Source organism: Eptesicus fuscus, chromosome 11 (assembly GCF_027574615.1).
Source record: "Eptesicus fuscus isolate TK198812 chromosome 11, DD_ASM_mEF_20220401, whole genome shotgun sequence".
NCBI lineage: Eukaryota > Metazoa > Chordata > Mammalia > Chiroptera > Vespertilionidae > Eptesicus > Eptesicus fuscus.
Genome location: NC_072483.1, coordinates 17,379,574 through 17,404,220, shown reverse-complemented (window position 1 = coordinate 17,404,220; position 24,647 = coordinate 17,379,574). Strand labels below are relative to the sequence as shown.

General features: G+C 37.7%; 1 protein-coding gene and 1 long non-coding RNA gene across 4 annotated transcripts in view; one reads left to right on the top strand and one right to left on the bottom strand.

Moving 5' to 3' along the window:
- Positions 1-24,647, bottom strand: part of RAB3GAP1 (RAB3 GTPase activating protein catalytic subunit 1) — a 106,873-nt gene that overhangs the window by 23,289 nt on the left and 58,937 nt on the right. For all 3 annotated transcript variants that reach the window (XM_008143475.3, XM_054722951.1, XM_054722952.1), the window contains 7 exons: positions 23,726-23,799; positions 20,872-20,964; positions 20,259-20,428; positions 18,116-18,202; positions 17,073-17,245; positions 15,288-15,342; positions 14,672-15,043 (listed from right to left, as the gene is read on the bottom strand). In XM_008143475.3, coding sequence (XP_008141697.2) covers positions 14,672-15,043; positions 15,288-15,342; positions 17,073-17,245; positions 18,116-18,202; positions 20,259-20,428; positions 20,872-20,964; positions 23,726-23,799 — 1,024 coding nt within the window. The remainder of the gene's footprint in view (positions 1-14,671; positions 15,044-15,287; positions 15,343-17,072; positions 17,246-18,115; positions 18,203-20,258; positions 20,429-20,871; positions 20,965-23,725; positions 23,800-24,647) is intronic.
- Positions 18,929-20,426, top strand: LOC114232169 (uncharacterized). Its single transcript, XR_008557413.1, has 3 exons — positions 18,929-19,105; positions 19,966-20,086; positions 20,339-20,426. It is a non-coding gene; the product is annotated as an uncharacterized LOC114232169 (long non-coding RNA).

Genomic DNA, 24,647 nt, shown 5'->3' with positions numbered 1-24,647 from the left:
ATTCAAAACACAGCAACAAACAAAAGAAAATAACTTCTTTTTTTGGTATCATCCTATTTTTTTAAACAAACCTAAATGGGGCACTTTTAAACACTGCAGACGAGAATATAATATTGTTGTCTTCCCAGACAATAATTTGGCAACCAATACATGGCAAGCACTTATGATCATGTCCTCTGATCCAATAATTCCAGTTCTAGTAATATCACTGCAGCACTATTTATAAAGTGGAAAGAATATGGATATACAGTAAGAGGGAAATGGTTTGATATAGGAAAAATGGGAAGGAACTGCTCGAACAGTGATTAATTACCTCTGGATTATAAAATTATGAGTTTTTGTTTTCTTTTCTCTACAATGAACATGCAGCACTTTTAAAGTCTCACAATGATACTGAGGGTTGAGTAGTAACTGGAAAAGCAGTATGACAGTAAGAGCAGTAAGAGTCTGTGCTTGTGTATGAATCCCAGCTCTATGACCTTGGACAATCACTCAAGTATTCAGTATCGTACTGCTGTGAAGAAGAAATCCTGGCACATGCTTAATAAATGCTACCACTTAGAGATAAAATACTTAGGGTGGTAAAAGCTTCACTCTACTTTCTCTATGATATCAAAATGCCTCAGTCAAATTAAAAAATTATATGAATCTCAAGAGAAGAGGCCTGCTTTCCTTCTATAAAAGGGAGCTAGTTTTCACTGTCCTATAGCCCTGAAATCACAGGATGGGCGGGAAGGAAGGAGATGTTGAAAGGATACTGACTACCATTCTAATGTGGAAATTTCAGGACAACTATAAGTGAAGGACATGATCAAGAGAAATATAGGCAGCAAGTAGCATTAGGACCATACATTTTAATATATACAACTTCTGAATATGCCCAAAGCTTTCTCATATGCATGATCTCATAGGATCATTGAGAGGTGGTCAGAGCATTTACAAGTGATGAAACTGAGGTACAGAGATAAAATGCCTTGCCCAAGATCATCAAGTAGCAAAACTACCAAGTAGCAAACTTAACAGGGCATCTAGGACACCTGTCTGATGCTCACTTTTAGAACTACTAGTTTGTTCCAATCCACTAGCTAAGTACTCATGCTCTAACGGATTTCCACAGGTATCTGTCCTAGGTTGCCCTGGCTCTGGAGTATTGGGCAACATCTTTAAGCTTCTCCTAGCCATAAATTTTAGGTTGACTTAGTTAGTCTACATGAAAGGACTATGGGTGTGTTTGAATTCTTATGAAGCAAGGTCCTATATAAAGTCTTTTTGTGTGTGTGTGTGTGTGTGTGTGTGTGTGTGTGAAGTGGGAACTGATTAATGGCACATTTTAAGCTAACTTCTAAAGTTTGAAATTGTATTGGCTTTAACTGGGATCATTTTGAATGCCAAGCATTTTATATAATCACATATATAATGGTTATAATGAAAATAAGATTAACTTTAAAGGAAGAAAGTAGAATTGATTAAAAATTTGCCCTGATTTCCTAAAGGTAAGATATAAAAATTAATTTCATAATACATAGGATACATGTTAAGAGAAAAATAAGTCTAAATTATTTCATATTTAGAATATAAATTCAAATATGGAAACTGAAGCATCTGAAATAAATGAGAGAAGCATAACCTTTTGAAAAAAAATAAAACTTGAGTTTCCAGAGCAACTTTCTTGGTTTTTTTTTATTAACCCTATCAAACCAAGACAATCTGCAACTAGATCATTAGAAATAGGGAGTACTATTAATTAAAACATGGAAAAAGAAAGAATATAAAAAATTAACTTTGTTGAACATTTACCTGCCAAATGCTTTTATTTTTATTTATTTAAAAAATATTTTTATTGATTTCAGAGAGGAAGGGAGAGGGAGAGAGAAATAGAAACATCAGTGATGAAAGAAAATCACTGATCAGCTGCCTTCTACACACCACACATTGGGGACTGAGCCAGCAATCCAAGCATGAGCCCTGACCGGGAATTGAACTGTGACCTCCTGGTTCATTCATAGGTTGATGCTCAATTACTGAGCCATGTCGGCTGGACTGCCAAATGTTTTTAAATATGATATGTGATTTAATCCGGAACAACCCAGAGTAATATAAACCATTAGTGGCTTTTAAAGTATTAATACTGGTTTACTAAACAGTAGGTAAGGTATTAAAACTGGAGATACATTAGAACAAGATAGAAATACTTTTTTCTTCTTGTCAATCATTCATCAGATGACAATTTAACTTTTCAACAGCTCTTTTGAACTATAATCAACATACAATAATTTATTTACCTTTTAACTTATTTTTCATCCTAACCTGAGGATATGTTTTTATTAATTTGAGAGAGAGACACGAAGGGAGGGGGAGAGAGAGAAACATCGATCAGTTGCCTCCTGCATGTACCCCAACCAGGATCGAACCCAAAACTTGGGTACGTGCCCTGACTGGGAATTGAACCCATGAGCTTTTTTTTTTAATATATTTTTATTGATTTCAGAGAAGAAGGGAGAGGGAAAGAGAGATAGAAACATCAGTGATAAGAATCACTGATCGGCTGCCTCCTGCACACCCCCTACTGGGAACTGAGCCCACAACCTGGGCATGTGCCCCGACTGGGAATCAAACCTGGGAACCTGCAATCAGCAGGCCGACGCTCTGTCCATTGAACCAAATCAGCTACGGGAAACCCATGACCTTTTGTTGCACAGTATCACACTCCTATCACTGAGACACACTGACTAGGGCTCAGTATACAATAATTTAAAGAGTGCATTTGCTAAATATACCCATGAAACCCATCAAGATAATGAATATATCTATCACCCCCAAAAGTCCCCCTATTTTTGGAACATCAATAAAAAAAGTAATAGATAAATGATCTGTGATATGTCCATAAAATAGAATATTACTAAGCAATAACAATAAATGATTATTATATGATACACACAACAATATGTGTGAATCATAAAATAATTATGCTAAAAATTACACCCAAAACAAAAAAAGCATACTGAAATTACATAAAATTCTAGAAAATGCAAATTAACTTTTTTTTTTAAGAGAGAAAAAGGGGCTCAGAGAGAAAACATAGTTCTAGTAGTAATACTGTTAATAAATGATGATGCCAGGATGTAAATCAGTTCTACCAGATCCCCAAACCCAGGTCTATACCACAAGAACTCAATACCTACTGCATACTTTATAACAAAACAAGAAAAGACATACATCTGGTTATTAGAATATTCTGTCCTAATACTAAAATTTAGTAATAAAACACCTAAAATAGCATTTATTTTTAAAGGGATATAGAAACATAAAAGCATAAAGCCTGTCAAATAAACTAAACTAATCTCTTAAATGATAAATACCTGGCAAAGAAACAATATAAGCATGGATAATAAAGTTAACAGAATTCATGTTTAAAATTACCAAACAAGCATCCAACATCCCACTGTACTATTACAATTCATCAACCCATTTTAGAACATGAAAACCAGTTACAAAAACTTTTAAGTAAATCCTTGCATTTTGAGAAGCAATACTAGCCACTATCCTATATGCAAATTGTCCCCTTGACAGGGAGTTCGACTGGGAGTTTGACCAGGTGGTAGGGCCCCGCCCCCGATTGCCTCCCCCCACCCCCTCGATCAGGGCCAGGGCCGGCTCACCAACCGCCTGCAGCCCCTTACCCCAGCCAGCCAACCGCCTGCGGCCCCTACCCCCGGCTCAATTGGCCCTATTTGGGTAGGCCTGCTGGACCCCACCTGTGCACGAATTCGTGCACTGAGCCTCTAGTATCTTCTATAACAAAAAGTCCTCAGAAGAATAATAGCTGAAAATTGAGTGCTTACTTTGGACTAGAATCTCTATTATTAATTTATCACACTTAAAATTCACAATTATCTTATGATGACCTTAATATGCAGGAAAAGCATTTGATAAAATATAATACCTGTTTATGATATAAAGCTCTCATAAACTATAAACAGAAGAGAACTGCCTTATTAAGATAAATGATATCAGAAGGAAGATGGCTGCCGATGGGAAAGCAGACTGCAAGATAGTGAAAAAAGAAGAGTGTGTGGTCGCACAGGGAGTGTTTTGTTTGTGAGTTGAGGGACAGCTATACTCCAGGGGACTGTGGGGGATTGCCAGACAGGGTTCCCCAGACTGGGCAGCCTCCACTGCTGCTGGGATCCCTCCGGGAGCGACTGGCTCTGATGCGGAGACTGCACCATCTTGAAGGGGAGAATGGATGTTGTCGGAAGCCTGAAAATCCTGGGACTCTACAACAACAGCACCCAGTGAACAGCTGTGAACCAGGGAACACCGGTCCCCAAGTGGCATGAGCACATGAATTCGGAGGAGCTCTGCGCATCCTCATGCAAAGGAGAAAGAGAACTACATAACCAGACACCTGGAGAAGAGAGATCATGGGGAGACAAAGAAACAGCCCACATATGAAAGAAAAGCAGGCATCACCAGAAAGAAAGTAAACAAAATAGAGGCAAGCAACCTGTCAGAGAAAGAATTCAGAGAAATGGTCATAAGATGGATGAAAAGAATGGAAGACAAATTCAACAATATGTGTAAGAACCAAGAGGAAATGAAGAAGAACCAAGAAGAAATGAAAAATGACATCGCTGCTGTAAAGAACTCAATAGAAAGCATCAAGAGTAGACTAGAAGAACCAGAGGGCCGCATCAGTGAGCCAGAAGACAAGGTAGGAAAAAATACCCAATTAAAGCAGCTTCTAGAAAAAAATATATAAAGCAGGAGGAGAGCCTAAGAGAACTTTGGGACAACACAAAACGAAACAACATCAGCGTAATAGGGGAGCCAGAAGGAGGGGAAACTGAGCAAGGAATAGAAAACCTGTTTGAAGAAATAATGACAGAAAACTTCCCTGATATAGAGAAGAAAAAACTCACATAAATCCAAGAAGCTCACAGAGTCCCAAGCAAAATGAACCCCAAAAGACCGACACCAAGGCACATTATAATTAAATTGGCAAACACCAACGACAAAGTAAGAATCTTAAAAGCAGCCAGAGAGAGACAGAAAGTTACCTACAAAGGATTCCCCCATCAGACTAGCGACTGATTTCTCAACAGAAACACATCAGGCCAGAAGGGAATGGAATGAAATATACAAAGTCATACAAAGGAAGGGTCTGAATCCAAGAATACTGTACCCAACAAGGCTATCAATCAAAATTGAGGGTGAAATCAGGAGCTTCATAGACAAAAGAGGACTAAGGGAGTTTATTACCACCAAACCAGCAATGCAAGAAATGCTAAAGGGTCTGCTATAAAAAAAAGAAATAGGAAGCAAAGAAGGAACACAGGGGTAAAGAATAAAAATGGCGACAAATAAGTACCTATCAAAAATAACTTTAAATGTAAATGGATTAAATGCCCCAATCAAAAGACATAGGGTAACGGATTGGATAAGAAAACATGACTCATATATCTGCTGTCTACAAGAAACCCACCTCAGAAAAAAAGATGCACACAGACTGAGGGTGAAGGGATGGAAAAAGGTTTTTCAGGCGAATGGAAATGAAAAAAAAGCTGGGGTAGCAATACTTAGATCTGACAAATTAGATCTTAAAGTGAAGGACATAACAAGAGATAAGGAAGGCCACTTCATAATACTAAAGGGAGCAATCCAACAAGAAGAAATAACTCTGGTAAACATATACACAACCAAGTACATAAAAAAACTCCTGGAAGATATCAAGGGAGAGATTAACAGCAATACAGTCATACTAGGAGACTTTAATACCCCACTATCACCATTGGACAAATCCTCTAAACAAAAAATAAGCAAAGAAACATCAATCCTAAATGACTCACTAGACCAGATGGAATTAACTGACATCTTCAGAACATTTCACCCCAAAACCACAGAAAATACATTCTTCTCAAGTGCACATGGGTCATTTTCAAAGATAGACCATATATTAGGTCACAGGCAAAGTCTCTTCAAATTCAAGAAGATAGAAATCATATCAAACATCTTCTCAGATCACAGTGGCATAAAACTGGAAATCAACTACAATGAAAACAATCCCAAAAAATCAAACACCTGGAGACTAAATAGCATGCTATTAAACAATGACTGGGTTACCAGAGAGATCAAGGAAGAAATAAAAAACATCATGGCAACAAACGACAATGAAAACACAACAATCCAAAATCTATGGGACACAGCGAAAGCAGTCTTGAGAGGGAAGTTCATAGCTCTACCAGCCTACTGCAAAAAAACAAGAAACAATGGTAATAAATTACCTAACCCTACAACTCAAAGAGTTAGAAAGAGAGCAACAAGAAAAGCCCAGTGTAAGCAGAAGGAAGGAAATAATAAAGATCAGAGCAGAGATAAATGACATTGAGACCAAAAAAACAATACAAAAGATCAACAAAACCAAGAGCTGGTTCTTTGAAAGGAGAAACAAGATTGATGAACCTCTAGCCAGGCTCACCAAGAAGCAAAGAGAGAGGACCCAAATAAGCAAAATCAGAAATGAAAGAGGAGAAATAATAACAGACCCCACCAAAATACAAAAGATTGTTAAAAAATACTATGAACAACTCTATTCCAACAAACTGGACAACCTGGAGAAAATGGACATATTCCTAGAAAAATACAACCTTCCAAAACTCAATCAGGAAGAATCTAAACATCTCAATAGACCAATAACTATGGAAGAAATTGAAGCAGTCATCAAAAAGCTTCCGGCAAACAAAAGCCCGGGGCCAGAAGGCTTCACAGGGGAGTTTTACCAAACATTCAAGGAAGAACTAAAACCTATCCTCCTCAGACTATACCAAAAAATTCAAGAGGAAGGAACTCTTTCAAGCTTATTCTATGAAGTCAGCATCACCCTAATACCAAAACCAGATAAAGACAACACAATGAAAGAAAGTTACAGGCCAATATCCCTCATGAACATAGATGCCAAATCCTCAACAAAATTCTAGCAAATTGGATCCAGCAGTACATCAGAAAGATCATACACCATGACCAAGTGGGATTTATCCCAGGGATGCAAGGATGGTACAATATCTGCAAATCAATAAACGTGATACATCACATAAACAAACAGAGATAAAAACCACATAGTCATATCAATAGATGCAGAAAAAGCATTTGACAAAATACAACACCCATTTTTGATAATAACTCTCAGCAAGGTGGGAATAGAAGGATCATTCCTCAACATAATAAAAGCCATATATGACAAACCCACAGCCAACATCATACTCAATGGGCAAAAACTAAAACCATTTCCCCTAAGAACAGGAACAAGACAGGGATGCCCACTCTCACCACTCCTATTCGACGTAGTACTGGAAGTATTAGCCATTGCAATTAGACAAGAAGAAGAAATAAAAGGCATCCAAATTGGAAAAGAAGAAGTAAAACAGTTCCTATTCACAGATGACATGATATTGTACATAAAAAACCCTAAAGACTCCATTAAAAAACTATGAGACTTAGTAAATGAATTCGGCAATGTAGGAGGATACAAAATTAATGCCAAGAAATTTATGGCGTTTCTATACACGAATCGTGAACTTACAGAAAGAGAGACTAAAAAAGCAATCCCATTTACCATCACACCAAAACAATTAAGATACAGCAGGAATAAACTTAATGAAGGAGGTAAAAGACCTATACACAGGAAACTGAAAAAAGAGATAGAGGAAGACATAAACAGATGGAAGAACATACCATGTTCATGGATTGGTAGAATCAGCATCTTTAAAATGTCCATACTACCCAAAGCAATCTATAGATTCAATGCACTCCCCATTAAAATACCAAAGGCATATTTCACAGACCTAGTAAGAACTCTCCAAAAATTCATCTGGAATTAAAAAAGACCCCGAATAGCCACAGCAATCCTGAGAAAGAAGAACAAAGTAGGAGGGATCTCAATACCAGATATCAAGCTGTATTACAAAGCCACTGTTCTCAAAACAGCATGGTACTGGCACAAGAACAGACATGTAGACTAATGGAATAGAACAGAGAACCCAGATATCGACCCAAACCACTATACTCAATTAATATTTAATAAAGGAGGCATGAACATACAATGGAGTCAAGACAGTCTCTGCAATAAATGGTGTTGAGAAAATTGGACAGATATATGCAAAAAAGAAATGAAACTAGACCACCAACTTACACCATACACAAAAATAAACTCAAAATGGATAAAGGACTTAAACATAAGATAGGAAACAATAAAAATACTAGAGAAATCCACAGGCAGCGAAATCTCAGACATATGCAGAAGCAATTTCTTCACTGATACCGCTCCTAGGGCAATGGAAACTAAAGAGAAAATAAACAAATGGGACTACATCAAAATAAAAAGCTTTTGCACAGCAAAAGAAACTATCAACAAAACAACAAGAAAGCCCACTGTATGGGAGAACATATTTGCAAATGTTATCACCGATAAAGGTTTAATCTCCAACATTTACAGGGAACTCATACAACTCAATAAAAAGGAAGATAAATGACCCAATAAAAAAATGGGCAACAGACCTAAATAGAAACTTTTCGAAAGAAGACAGAAGGAAGGCCAAGAGACATATGAAAACATGCTCAAAGTCACTAATCATCCAAGAGATGCAAATCAAAACGACAATGCGGTACCATCTCACACCTGTCAGAATGGCAATCATAAACAAATCAACAAATGACAAGTGCTGGAGGATGCGGAGAAAAAGGAACCCTCGTGCACTGCTGGTGGGAATGCAGACTGGTGCAGCCACTGTGGAGAACAGTATGGAGTTTCCTGAAAAAACTAAAAATGGAACTCCCATTTGACCCAGTAATCCCACTTCTAGGAATATATCCCAAGAAACTAGAAACACCAATCAGAAAGGATATATGCACCCCTATGTTTATAGCAGCACAATTCACCATTGCTAAGATTTGGAAACAGCCTAAATGCCCATCAGCAGATGAGTGGATTAGAAAACTATGGTACATCTACACAATGAAATACTATGATGCTATAAAAAGGAATTGTTACCATTTGCAGAAACCTGGATGGAACTGGAGAGCATTATGCTAAGTGAAATAAGTCAGGCAATGAAAGAAAAATACCACATTATCTCACTCATTTATGGAAAATAAAGAACAATATAACCTGATGAACAAAAAGATAGATACAGAGGCAGTAAAGCATCGAACAGACTGTCAAATTACAGTGGGAAGGCTGAGGAGTGTTGGGGAGGGGGAGAAAGAGAGCAACCGAAGGACTTGTATGCAGGCATATAAGCACAACCAATGGACACAAGATACTGGGGGGGTGGGATAAGGGCATGCGACAGGGAGTAGGGGAGGCTGGGGCAAGGTCAATGGGGAAAACAAAAAGGAGATATATGTACTACTATGTGTAATACTTTAAACAATAAAATAAAATTTTAAAAAATGATATCTATATCAGATACCCTCAATAATTATCATATGCTTTTATTCTGAGAAGGCTATCCACTACTCAACATTGTACTGGAGGTCCAAGCCAGTGCAATAAGGCAAGAAAAATTTTTAGAAGTATAAAGTTTTGAAAATCAAAACTCAAACTGTCTGTATAAACAGATAACATGATTGTGTTCATAGATAAATCCAAATAATTAAAAAACTATGAGAATAATAAGTGAATGTAGTAAGATTGCTGGATTCAAGTTCAATACACACAAAAAACAATTCTTTCTATATATCAGGGAAAAACTTAAAAATTAAATTTAAGAATACCATTTATAACATTTAAGAAATTACAAAGATTTAAAAATATCTAATGAAAGATATGCAAAACCTCTATGTTGAAAACTATAAAACACTGATAAGAAAAAAGGAAAAAAAGAAAAGAAAATGAAAGTGAGAACAAGCCCAGAGTAAGAAGGAAAGAAATAATAAAGATGAGAGCAGAAATAAATGACATAGAGACTATAAAAACAGTACAAAAGATCAATGAAACCATGAACTGGTTCTTTGAAAAAATAAATAAGATTTAAAAAAATATATTTTTATTAATTTCAGAGAGGAAGGGAGAGGAAGAGAGAGACGGAAACATCAATGATGAGAGAGAATCACTGACTGGCTACCTCCTGCACGCCCCACACTGGGGATCCAGCCCAACAACTCAGGCATATGCCCTGACTGGGAATCGAACTGTGACCTCCTGGTTCAAAGGTCAATGCTCAAACAGTGAGATATGCCAGTTGAACAAAATAAACAAGACTGATGAATCTTTAGCCAGATGCATCAAGAAACAAAGAGAGAGAGCCCAAATAAATAAAGTCAGAAATGAAAGAAGTGCAGTAACAATTCACAATTCAAACTAAGATACCTAGAAATAAACCTAACCAAGGAGGTAAAAAACCCTTACTCAGAAAACTACAGGACATTGAAAAAAGAGATAGAGGAAGATACAAACAAGTGGAAGAATATACTGTGTTCATGGATTGGAAGAATTTACATAATTAAAATGTCTATACTACTTAAAACAATCTAAAGATTCAATGTAATCCCTATTAAAATACCAACAGCATATTTCACATATCTAAAACAAGTATTCCAAACATTTATATGGAACCCAAAAAGACCCGAATAGCCACAGCAATCTTGAGAAAGAAGAACAAAGTTGGAGGTATCCCAATACTGGATATCAAACTCTACTACTAAGCCATTGTGATAAAAACATCCTGGTACTGGCACAAGATCAGGCTATAGACCAATGTAACAGAAAAGAGACCCCAGAAATCGACCAATGCCATTTTTGTCAATATTTGACAAAGGAGGCAAGAGCATACAATGGAGTAGAGACAGTCTCTTCAATAGTGGTTTTAGGAAAATTGGGCAGATACATGCAAAAAAATGAAATTGGACCACTAACTTACACCATACACAATAATAAACTCAAAATGGATGAAAGATTTAAATGTAAGGTGGGAAACCATAAATATCCTTTAAAAAAAAAATAACAAACACACACAGACAGTAAAATCTCAGGCATCTCACGTAGTAGTATTTTCACCAATACATCACCTCGGGGAAAAAGAAACAAAGGAAAAAATGGACAAATGTGACTACATCAAACTAAAATGCTTATGCGCAGCAAAAGAAACCTCAACAAAATGAGAAGGGAACCCACTATATGGGAGAACATATTTGCCAATGATACATCTGATAAGGGATTAATTTCCAAAATATACAAAGAACTCATCCAACTCAACAAAAGGAAGATGAAAAATCCAATTAAAAAATGGGCAAAACATCTGAATAGATACTTCTCCAAAGAGGACATATAGATAGATGGCCAATAGATATATGAAAAATGTTCACTATCACTAATCATCGGAGAGAGGTAAATTAAAACTACAATGAGGTATCACTTCACACCTGCCAGGATGGCTACCATCAATAAGTCAACAAACAGCAAGTGCTGGTGAGGATGTGGAGAAAGGGAATCCTCTTCCACTGCTGGTGGGAATGCAAACTGGTGCAGCCACTGTGGAAAACAGTATGGAGTTTCCTCAAAAAAATTAAAAATGAAACTGTCTTTTGATAGAGCAATCCCATCTCTGGGAATCCTATTTAATGAAAGAGTAATATGCAAATTGACCATCACTCCAACACACAAGATGGCCGCCCCCATGTGGTCAAAGATGGCCGCCCCTATATGGATGGCCGCCACAAGATGGCTGGCAGGGGAGGGCAGTTGTGGGCAATCAGGCCAGCAGGAGAGGGCAGTTGGGGGGGGGGACCAGGCCTGCAGGGGAGGGCAGTTGGGGGGGGGCAGGCCTGCAGGGGAGGGCAGTTGGGGGGAACCAGGCCTGCAGGGGAGGATAGCTGGGGGGGACCCAGGCCTGCAGGGGAGGGCAGTTGGGGGGAGGGGCCAGGCCTGCAGGGGAGGGCAGTTGGGGGTGACCAGGCCTGAAAGGGAGGACAGTTAGGGGCAACCAGGCTGGCACTGGAGGGCAGTTAGGGGCAATCAGGCCAGCAGGGGAGCAGTTAGGCGTCGATCAGGTTGGCAGGGGAGTGGTTAGGGGGTGATCAGGTTGGCAGGCAGAAGCAGTTAGGGGTAATCAGGCAGGCAGGCAGGCGAACGGTTGGGAGCCAGCAGTCCTGGATTGTGAGAGGGATCCCAGATTGGAGAGGGTGCAGGCTGCACTGAAGGACACGGCCCCCCCTCCCCCGTGCACAAATTTCGTGCACTGGACCTCTAGTATATCATAAGAAACTCGAAAGGCTAATCAGAAAGAATATATGCACTCCTATGTTCATTGCAGCGTCATTTACAATAGCTAAGATCTGGAAACAGCCCAAGTGCCCATCAGTAGATGAGTGGATAAAAAAGCTGTGGTAATTTACACAATGGAATAAGATGCGGCTGTAAAAAAGAAGGATCTCTTACTCTTTGAGACAGTATGGATGGACCTGGAGATTATTATGCTAAGCAAAATAAGCCAGGCAGAGAAAGCAAATATCACGTGATCTCATGTATATGTGGAATCTAATGAACAAAATAAACTGGTGAACAAAATAGGTCCAGAGGCATGGAAGCATGAAACAGACTGACAGATCTCAGAGGGGTGAAAGGTGAAGGGGTGGGGGCGACGGGAATAGATTAACCAAAGAACATACATACATATATGCATAGTTCATGGACACAGACAACAGTGTGGAGTGAGATTAGGGAGGACAAAGGGGTGGAGATATGGGGACTTCTGTAATATTGTCAACAATAAATAAAAAAAGAAAGAAAATGAAAGGTATTTCATGTTCATGGAACTCAATATTGTTAAGATTTTAGTTCTCTCTAAATTAATTTATAAATTCAATTGCAACATGATTAAAAATTCCAGCAGGATTATTTTGCATGTGGAAACTGACAAGCTGACTCTCAAATTTACAAAACAAACAACAAAAGAAATAGAAAAAATGCAAAGGACAGCTAAGATAATTTTGAAGAACAAAGAAGATTTATACTACAAAACAGAAACACTTATAAAGCCACAGTGATAAAAATAGTGCATTACTGGCATAAGGATAGACAAAGAGACTAAAGGAACATAATAATCAATTCAGAAACAGACCAACACACATACAGTCACATGATTTACAACAAAGATATCACTGCCACTTTGTGGGAAAAGGTAGGTCTTTTGAATTAATAATGTAGGAACAGAAAAAAAAAGAATCTTAACCTCTTCCTTATACCAGTTAGTTTGAGATGGATCACAAATATAAACAAGATAGGTAAAATAATACAACTTTCAGAAAAATACATGAGACTATCTCCAGGACATTGAAGTAAAGATTTCTTAAATGGGAGACAAAAGCACTATCCACATAAGAAACACATTGTTAGATCAGACTTTATTAAAATTAAGAATACCCATTTAACTAAAGGCATCAGTAAGAAAGTGAATAAGCAAGCCAAAGATTAAGAAAAATTACTTGTAATACGTATATATGACTAAGGACTCATATCCAGGATATATGAAGAATTCCTACTAAGCAATAAGAAAAAAGGCAACTTATTTTTTAAAAAGGGGCAAAAGCTGCCCTGGCCGGGTAGCTCAGTTGGTTAGAGCATCATCCTGTACACCAAAGGTTGGAGGATTTGATCCCCAGTTGGGCACATAAAGGAGGCAACTGATGGATGTTTCTCTCTCACATTGATGTTTCTCTCCCTTCCTTCCTTTCTCTCTAAAATTAATAAAAACATATCCACAGGTGAGGATTTAAAAAAAAAGGCAAGACCTTAAATAGGCACTTCACCTAGAAGATACCCAAATGGGCAATAAATATATGAAAATGTGTTCAGTATCATTATTCATTAGGGAAATGTAAAAACATGAGCTCTCATGCGCCCAGACTAAGAGGAGAAATTTTAACCCAAACTAGTAATAGTGGTTACTTCTAGGAATAAGAGTTGAATTATGGGTGGTGGCTTTCACATTTTCTAAATTGAGTTTTTCACAAAACATATTCAGATATTACTCATGTAAAAATAACGCAACAGCCTGGCCAATGTGGCTCAGTTGGTTGAGTGTTGTCCTCTGCACCGAAAGGTGACTGGTTCAATTCTGGTCAGGGCACATACCCAGGCGAGGATTTGATCCCTGGTCAAGGTGTATGTGGGAGGCAAACAATTGAGGTTTCTCTTTCACGTTGATGTTTCTCTCTCTCTCTCCCTAAAACAGAAATCAATAAAAAGATAGTTTAAAACAACAACAACCCAACAAAAACTATTATTCTTCCTTAGGTGTTGAGTTGTTGCTGTTCTACTTACTAATGGTGTAAAATGGCCTCAAATTAAAGGATTCCTACTTTTCTTTCCCCTCCATATTTTTGGATTGTTGGGTTTTTTTAAACACCTGAGTACTCACTACTGAGTTTAAGAAATAACATATCACCTTATACATAATGAGCTACTATCTACTTAAATTTCAAAACATTTCTCAATTTAAGAAATGATAGACCTAAAAGCCCCAATAGTTTATTATTTAGATTTCACATCTTAGATCTCTGAACATAGACTGTTTAAAGAATTGCCCCTATCCAAAGCAATCATCTACTAGAATGAAGTTATATACACAACAGATTTTTTAAAAATTAAAACTTAATGTGCCAGTCCAGGCCCTACCTGGGTTACTGGAATGTAGAGAGGCTCTCCATTATGCAGCAGTGTAAGTTTCCCATGCTGGTTGAGTCGACCTTCTGGCTTTAAATTTGCCATCTCCTTAAGTCCTCCTTTTTTGCCACTCTCTTGTCCATTTCCCTTAAATTCTTCAGTATCACTTAGGCATTCAAAAAATTCTTCTTCGCTATCACTCCAAGAATCCCACGATTTTCCCACCTCTCCCTTTTCCTTGTCCATATCTTTTAGATTATCTGGCCCCAGCTGGTCTCCAGGTCTTCCAGCATCCCCTGGATATGTATTAGTCACATTATCTGAAATACTTGTCTTCCTCTTCTCATCACGTGCCTTCTTTCTTTCAATACAGCAATTTAACATCTTAAGAAAACAGAAATATATATATATTTGAATTAATTACAGTAAAATAAAAATCAACCCACTGCTTGAATATTTAATTTTCATTCTCTACCCTTCCCCTACAACTTGTTGTGAATGACAGTGATTTTAAGTAACCTACAGCAACACAAAAAGAATGGCCTATAATCCATACTTAAATTTAGCATCAGAAGTAAGCTCCAACTAACTCAAGATCACATTAAACACTGTCACTGAAAATCTTTACCTGTAGCTTCTGATGTAGTAAACAGCATCTCAGATCTGGGGGGCCACTTGCTAATCTATCAAATAAAGCAATGGGAAAACAAAGATTAGTTTTAGTAAAATTGCTTCAGATATACATAGTTTTTATACTACCACAAATTTTAGCCATATTGATAAGAAATTAAAACTAGAGTTATGTAAAGAAGATAACTGAGATGGGGCAAATAAGATTAAAAGATCAGAATTTATTTTATCCTCCTAGTATACAAATCACCAATAGCAAGTATAACAGATATTTCAAAGCTTAAGAGTAAAGTAGTGATAGCATTCAAGCTAACAGAAACTTAAAATAAAAAGTCTCTAAATCCATCCCAGGAAGTAGCTGGCATACAGTATTTCACACCATATAAAACAGATTAGACTATCTTTTTAGTCCTCTATTACTACAGTGAATTCTCAATATAAAAACAATCAATCTCCACTTCTCTTTTGCCTGGAGTGCCTCTAATTCTAAACCACTAAGTTCCCAGTAATCAGCTAAGCAGAAACTGGCAAATGACATAAGAGTAAACATTTTTGGATTAGTCACTATTTTATATAACTCATATCATGAGTCTCCTCCGTTAGTAAGGGTAGTTTAGCAGTAATCAACATTTATGCTAACTAAACTCTCCTATGTGATTAAGTGAAATGTAAACTATACAAAAATTCACAGGTAATGTTTAATATCTGAACTTATGAACTCTAGAGATGTTATCTCTCCAAATATAAAAAATATATGTTTACAACATGTAACTTAGAAAATGCACAAATGTAGAAAGAACAAAATAAAAATATAATTTCACATCTGGGAAAACTACTGTTGACATTTGGCTGTATTTCTTTCCATTTAGTTTGCTGTACAATATTACATAAACATCAGCATAATTGAAAATGCTCAGTATATGCAATACTATATTCTACTTTACTACAAATATTAGGATCATTTTCAACGTTATTAGAGATTCTTGGGGAAAAACTTGTAATGGATCTATAACTTTCCATTGTAGAGATATATAATAATTTATTTAACCATTCTTTTATATTTGGCACTTAGGTTGTTTCAACCTTTTTCTCCCCTACTAGAGGCCTGGTACATGAAAATTCATGCACTGGAGGAGGGGGGGGGTCCCTCAGCCCAGCCTGCCCCCTCTCACAGTCCAGAAGCCCTCAGCGGGGGGAGGTGACCCAGCGATCAGGGGAAGGAGATGCCCCATCACACCTCTGCTGCTGCCACTGCCAGCAGCGCAAGCCTCGGCCAGCCCTGGTTCCCTGAGCCTCGGGCGTTGGCTGGGCAGTCGCCATCCAAGGCTTGCCTGCACCTCAGGCCAGCCCTGGGTGGCTGGGGGGCTGAGGGGACTGGGGGACTCCGGAGGCAGGCACACAGAACGGCCAGACCCGCCTGGAAGTGGGCCCGGCCTTGCTGCGTGCCTGGCGCCCCGGCAGGGCTGAGAGGACTGGGTGCCATCATCTTGTGGCTGTGGGTGCCGCCATCTTTGAGGGCGGGGCAGTCAATTAGCATATTCCCTCCTTATTGGCTGTGGGTGCCACCATCTTTGCGACAGCGTGAGGGTCAATTAGCATATTCCCTCTTTATTAGATAGGATTTTAAATTTGCTGCAGTGAACACTTCTGAACATAAACATGTCCAAAGTTTCTTACCATTTTCTTAGGGTAGAATTCCTAGACGAGAATTAATGGTTCAAAAGTCAAATGCTGCCAACAAACAAAAAATCCTATCTATACAAGTGGATATTGAAATTATTACCCTGGTATCAAAAAGTCGTTTTCCCATCTGAAACGCATTTCAAGAACAAATTCCTGCCAGAGGTGTGCCACTCCTTTCAATCCTCCGTGGTAGAAATTGATCATACAAAGACACAAAGCCAATTTGTATGTTAAACTGTCAGATGGTGCAGATTTGAACTGATTGTAGAGATTCTAAATTTAACAAAACAGAAACAAAGCAAAACTTGTTAACAACATATTTATATGCATATTCAAAAACTGTGTGGGTGAAGATTTTAATACTAAAATTAAATCTATCCTACCAAAACTAGTTTTTATCAATGTTTAATACATATTGCCTAAATTGTTCTTAGGCAGTTCCATGTTTTCAAGATTTCTACAAGGATCAAAAAAGTGAAGCTCTAGTTTGGTGATGCAAAAGTTAAAGTTTCAATTTCTTCTGTGGAATCTTCAAGATGTACTCCAATTTTTATGTTACTTTTAAAAACCCTTTATTTAACAATAGTACACACTTGTTGTCAAAACCAAAAACAGAAGATAAACTCAGAACAGTGCAAACTGAAAATGTAAAACTCTTGCCTTTTCTCCTCACTTTATGAAATCTATTTCTTAACAATAACTGTTCTAACAGATTGATATCTCTCTATATCTGTCATTTAAACTCTCATTTCTCAATTTATCAAAGACCTGGATAAGGAAAACATAAAAAGTTTCCTTTATTTACATATTTTATAATATTAATGAGTTTTTCACTCACTTCCTAGTTTGAAATACAGGAACCAATCTGTTGCAAAACAAATTTTATTATTTATAAAAAGTCTAAAATGAGGGAAATCCCAGTTATGCACAGTATTTTATGTTACTTATTTCCACTGTTATCAGAAAAGTTCTTGCTACTCAAAATATGTCAATGTTCTATTGCAGATCATTTTCTAAGTGGAAGCCATGATGGCCCCTCATGTTTTCCTAAGGTGATTTTTAAAATAAAAAGATCCTTATTCTACTAATCTAGAAATATAGTAAATCCTTAGAAATTTGATGCATTTTAATCACTAGACTTACATATTCTTCACTCTCTGACGAAGGATTGTTGTCCATTGAAGAAGTTCCATCTAATGGTTTCTCAGAAGCAGCATCAGGAAATAAGAACTAAGGGAGATTGGAAGTAACCACAATGTCAAACAAATTTCCTAATTTGTTGATTTTTGCTACTCATATAGGAACTAGTTGACTTTTTAATGATTATGCTGTTAAAACAATGAAAATGCTCTTATTGTGCTGGCCAGTTGGTTCTTCATTATCTCAAACTATTTCTATTTTTCTTTGAAGATACAGAGTTTTAGTGACCAGCCAATTTTAGGAATCAGAGGCTTTTTAAAATAGTAACCACCTGGTTCTGTAAACTAAACAGAATGCAAAGCCAAAATTTCTTCACTATGATTGCAGGTTCATCCAAGGTCATTAAAGTTTTAAGAAAGTGTTAATATTATAGTGTTAATATTATATATTTTAGGAGAAAGTATTAATATTATAAAAAAGACAAAGCTATAAAAGAAAAAATTTAAATACCCATATATTCATGAGACTCAGTTGTTATATTATCTACAGGTTTTCATATATGAAATAATCCTATCTAATAAAAGGGTAATATGCAAATTAACCATCACTCCATCACAAAGATGGCGCCGTCCTCTCAGCCCCGCTGCAGTCCCCCAGTCCCGGGGGGGGGGGGGGGCGGCCGCTGAGAACGGGCAGTGTGAGTGGCCTGGTGGAATGCTTGGTTTGTCACCATGGCAATGAGGCAAATGTTCTACCCTGGCTGCGGAGGGCCTCTGGGCAGTGGGCACGGAGCAGCCGGGGGTTGGGGGTGGGGGGGACGCTTGTGTCGTCACCCCAGCGATGACGCAAGTGTTTTGCGCCCGGCTGCCGATGGGCCTCTGGGCCACGGAGAGCCTCTGGGAAGTGGGCACGGAGCAGCCAGGCCCTGCAGAGAGCTACTGGCGCAAGGGTTTGTGCGCAGGGCTACTACTAAAAGTATGATATTTAAGACACGTAAGTTCATTTTATGAGATTCTCCTAGAAAGTAAGAAGCAGTCTGAACCTGTAATGACCAGAGTATCTTTTCCACATGGTCTTTGTTTATGTGTCTGTGTGTAGGATTGGTTAAAAAAGAAAAATGCAGTGCATATGATAATTGAGCTATATAACTGGAATAATATCTATAAGGATACATTCTTAAGAAGGGGCCTTCTCTACAGAAATTTACTTTCAGTCCTTTTTTTTTTTTTTTTTTAAATCACTGTTTCTCCCAAGTGCTTTGTGGTACTGTTGATTTGTAATTCCTTTTACTATGCATACTGTGCCACATATTACAGAACATACTCAACAGATTTTTAGAAATAGAGGAACTACTGTGTGCCAACCCCACTAACTCGGCACATTTACAAGCAATATCCTATTCTCATATCACTGTGTGAGTTAAGTAACACTGCCCATGTCTTAGAGACACAGAAGCTGAAAACCTGGCCAAGAGTATTGTTCAGATTAATACAGTGATAAGATTAACATGAAGTTTACAAGACCAGTCTTCTTTTCATTGTACTACTCTTGAAGGTTTTTCCCCAGGCTGTCTTAATGCACAAATTGCCAGAAGTATGATTATAACTACAATTACAGTAAGAATATGTATCAAAGGCATATTTTATGCCAGGCAAAGTAACAGAAGGTCCTTTAACACTCACAACAATCTCACAAGGTTTTATCAGCCTCATTTACAGATGAGGAAACTGAAGTCAAATGGGTGTTCAAATCACAAAGTCAGGCGCCCAGGCGGGGCTTGTTCCACCACACTATCCCTAGGAGACTCCCAGGCCTCTAACTATTCACTATAACATAAGCTTTCTCTGTGAAAGGAAGTAGATGGAGTCCCAGTGTTCTGTGTGAAGCCCTCCCTGACAGCCACCGCCCCGAGACAGAGGCACCCCTGCTGTGCTCTCCAGCCCCTCTGCCGACTTCTCAAACGGAACACGTATTGTAAGTATTGTTTACTTTCCTTTTTCCCAGACACCAGTGAAAACTCTCTGAATGTGGGGACTTCGTTTTTCTCATTTTATATTCCCAATCCAGTGCCCGCCACACAGAAAGGACTGAGGATATAATGAATAAATGCATATGCATATAGACATATAAAGACATTAGTGCTTACCAAGAGAATAGTGTTGAGGACATCATTATTCAGTGGTGACTCTTCTACACCTCTGTGTTTTTTTATTTTCTTCTTTGCAGTATGTACCATATTTGAAACTGATAATTTATGAATTGGAACTGGTGCTGGCTCTGTCAACTTTGACAAGGCGTGAGTTATATCAGCAATTTCTAGAAGAATAGAAATGAATACAAATTATATCACCAACCTTAGCAGATCAAAGTGATGAGTAAACTGAAGACTGTATAAAATATTTTAGTCACTCCTTTTGCTAGTGTTACATGGTCTCAGAATTATAAAATTTTAATACACACGTTTACCTTCATATGCATGTATGATTGACAAGGTGTAACACAAGTTACTTCTCCCTAGGAGACTTCAAAAATAAACCTCTAAAACCCTGCTTTTCAAAATATCTTACATTCTTGGTGGAAAGAGCTTATTAAATACACTTAGTGCTTTAAGCTTAGGGTATATATAGTATAACCTAGAGAGAAATGGTAGCTATCTAATCCAGCAACACTTGGTATTCCAACTTAATTCAAGTAAGAAAATAGATAAATAGTTGCTAGGGGTTTCACATTTGAAAATAACTTAAAAAAAAGTAGGTCACCTCTCCCTTCTTCCTCAAATGTGGATCGTCCAAGAATCTCATCAGTTGATTCCTTCCGACGGCAAACTTTAAAAAATTCAGTGACAAAATCACCTACAGAGAAAAAAAAAGTTATTAATTTTTGACACTTAACAAAGAAAGCAGTCCTATAAATTAAAGTACATGCCTTTTCACAAAGCTATTAACTAAGATATGGAAAAAAATTTTCAAAACACATTCAGTATTTACAACTCATGACAAAAATGAATCCTATTTCAAAGGAAACCTGGCTCTTCCTTTTTCTACATATCCCAGGATAGTAATTTTTTTTCCTTAGAATTCCTTCTAGAATAAAAGGAAAGAAACTGTAACTAATAATATTAAGCCCTTGTTCTATGCCTGAATAAAACAAAGAGTATCTATTCTCACTAAGCTGTACTAGTAACAAGAATATTACCCTATGTATGCAGTGGTCTTTGTTTCCTAACTGCCACCCTACTGGAGTTCGGAATCCATTAAAAAAAACCTTTTTTTTTAATTTAAAAGACTTAAATAGCCCTAGCTGGTCTGACTCAGTGGATAGAGTGTCGGCCTACAGACTAAAGAGTCCCGGGTTCAATTCCAGTCAAGGGCACATGACCCTGAGTTGCAGGCTCGATCCCCAGTAGGGGGCATGCAGGAGGCAGCTGATTGATGACTCTCTCTCATCATTGATGTTTCTATCTCTCTTCCTCTCTGAAATCAATAAAAATATATATTTTTTAAAAAGACTTAAATGTAAAGCATGAAACCATAAAGTCTTAGAAGAAAACATGGGCAGTAAAATTTCAGACATCTCACGTAGCAGAATTTTTGCTGATACATCTCCTAGGGAAAAAGGAAACCAAGGAGACAATAAACTGATGGGACTATCAAAATAAAAAGCTCTGCGCAGCAAAAGAAACCAACTTCAAAATGAAAAGGGAACCCACTGTATGGGAGAACATTTTTGCCAGTGATACGTCTGGTAGGGGGTTAATACCCAAAATATATAAAGAACTCATACAACTCAACAAAAGCAAGATGAACAATCCAATTAAAAAATGGGCAGAAGACCTGAATAGACATTTCTCTAAAGAGGGCATACAAATGGCCAAGAGACATATGAAAAAAATGCTCAAATTCACTAATCAATCATCAGAGAAATGCAAATTAAAACCACAATGAGATGTCACCTCACACCTGTCAGAATGGCTATCATCAAAAAAATCAACAAACAAGTGCTGGCGAGGTTGTGGAGAGAAGGGAACCCTAGTGCACTGCTAGTGGAAATGCAAACTGTTGCAGCCACTGTGCAAAAGAGTATGGAATTTCCTCAAAAAATTAAAAATGGAACTTCTGTTTGACCTAGTGATCCCACTTCTGGGACTATATCTTAAAAGACTTGAAACACCAATCGGAAAGAATATATGCACCCCTATGTTCATAGCAGCATTATTTACAATAGCTAAGATTTGGAAACAGCCCATCAGTAGATGAATGGATAAAAAAAAGCTGTGGGACATTTACACAATGGAATACTATGCAGCTATAAAAAAGAGGGACCTCTTACCCTTTGGGACAGCATATTATGCTAAGTGAAATAAGCCAATCTGAGAAAGACAAATATCACATGATCTCACTTATTTGTGGAATCTAATGAAAATTAATTGACCAACAAAATAAGACCAGAGGCATGGAGGCATGGAATAGACTGACATAACTTGATGTGGGAATAGGGGGGACAAGAAGAGATAAACCAAAGAACTTACCCTATATAATAAAGAGGTAATATGCAAATTGACCCTCATGCCCTTGCATCACAAGATGGCCACTCCCATGTCGTCACAAGATGGCCACCCCCACATTGTCCCAAGCTGGTCGGCAGGGGAGGGCAGTTGGGGGTGGTTGGGCTGGCAGGTGTCAATCATGCTGGCAGGGGAGTGGTTAGGTGTCAATCAGGCCGGCAGGGGAGTGGTTAAGGGGTGATCAGGCTGGCAGGGGAGCGGTAAGGGGCAATCAGGCAGCCAGGCAGGTGAGTGGTTAGGAGCCAGCAGTCCCGGATTGTGAGAGGGATGTCCGACTGCCTGTTTAGGCCCGATCCCGGCAGTCGACATCCCCCAAGGGGTCCTAGATTGGAGAGGGTGCAGGCTGGACTGAGGGACAATGCTCAGTGCACAAATTTCGTGCACCGGGCCTCTAGTATACTTATATGCATAATCGGTGGACATGAGCAATAGGGTGTGAAGACCTGGCTGGGTGGGTAGGGGCTAGCATCGTAAAAATCAATGCTCTTTCCATCATATACCACAGGTTGGGAGGCATAGCAAAAGGGCTCTAATAACTAGAGTGGAAGATACAGACTATTCCACAGGAGGAAAAACAGGAAGTGACATAAATGCATCTTAAGACTAAAACTCAGATCATGAGAAAATATCAGATAATTCTGAGGTGTGACTTGTTAAAACTAAAATACTCTATTAGTGCTATTCAAGAGTAACTATAAGGATTCACTACTATTAGCAAATATTTTTAAAAATTGACAGAGAGAGAGAGAGAGAGAGAGAGAGAGAGAGAGAGATAGATAGATAGATATCGGTTGCTCCCTGCCCCGCCATACATGCCCCAGCCAGGGATGGAACCCACAATCCAGGTATGTTCCCTGACAAGGAATTGAACCCACTACCTTTTGGTATATGAGATAATTTAGCAGACCTACAAAGCACTCTACAAATGTAAAAAAATAAAATAAAAATATTTTTTGTACAGATAAAGTATACAGAATGAGTTCAGTGTTCCTGATCTGGAAGACAGGCAGACTGGTGGTATTTCAGGAAAGGAAGATAATACATCTTACCTAGCAAACACTGAAGATTATCAGCTTTTCGAACTCTAACAGACCAATGGGGAGCCTGAAGAGGATCCAAATCACTAAAATGTAAAACAATAAACATAAGATCCTAATTATGTTCATCTGTAATATTCATGAATTTACCAAAATGCACTCTAATAAAATCATTACACAGAAGAATAAGCTATATGTTTTGCCTTCCTTAAACTTGCTATTATCCTGATGCATTAGGCTATTTGGATGCGTTTTAAAAAATCTTAAGAAACCAAAGTGCTTGGACAAAATAGAACAAAAGGAAATAACAAAAACAATTTTTAAAAAGTGGTCAATGTACATTGATAATCTAATGAAATTACATTAGAAAATATAAAAAAGGGATGAGAAGCAAGTATGCATTTTAAAAAGATATATTATCATTCAAATAGCAAATCATTGTTGTACACCTGAAACTAATACAATGTTATATTAATTATAACTCAATTATTAAAAAAAGGATATACCCCAAAATACTAACTGGCTGTTTTTTAAGTAATGGGATTCTAGGTAGTGTTTACTTTTTTCTTTATACCCATCTTAATTACCTGATTAAGAAAGCTCATGTTATTTTCACCAGCAGCAAATACAACACATTTGTTTTAATTATGAAAAGAAAAAGTGTCCTATTTCTCCTGTTCTGCATCAGGAATGAGAGGGTACTAAAACTGCATTCCTCTTTTTCCACATTCTTCCTAGATAGATAATGCTTGCTGTAATTTTCAAGTCATTTCCATTGGTAAGGAGTATATGACATAGATGTTATTTATGACATTTAAAGATCAAATACTATTTCCACACTTTCTGATGATGATCATCTCTTCAAAGCACTTCATGAAATGCTTCTAATCAGCCAAGAAAGTTTAACAGAATTATGTACTAAATCCCAAACTGA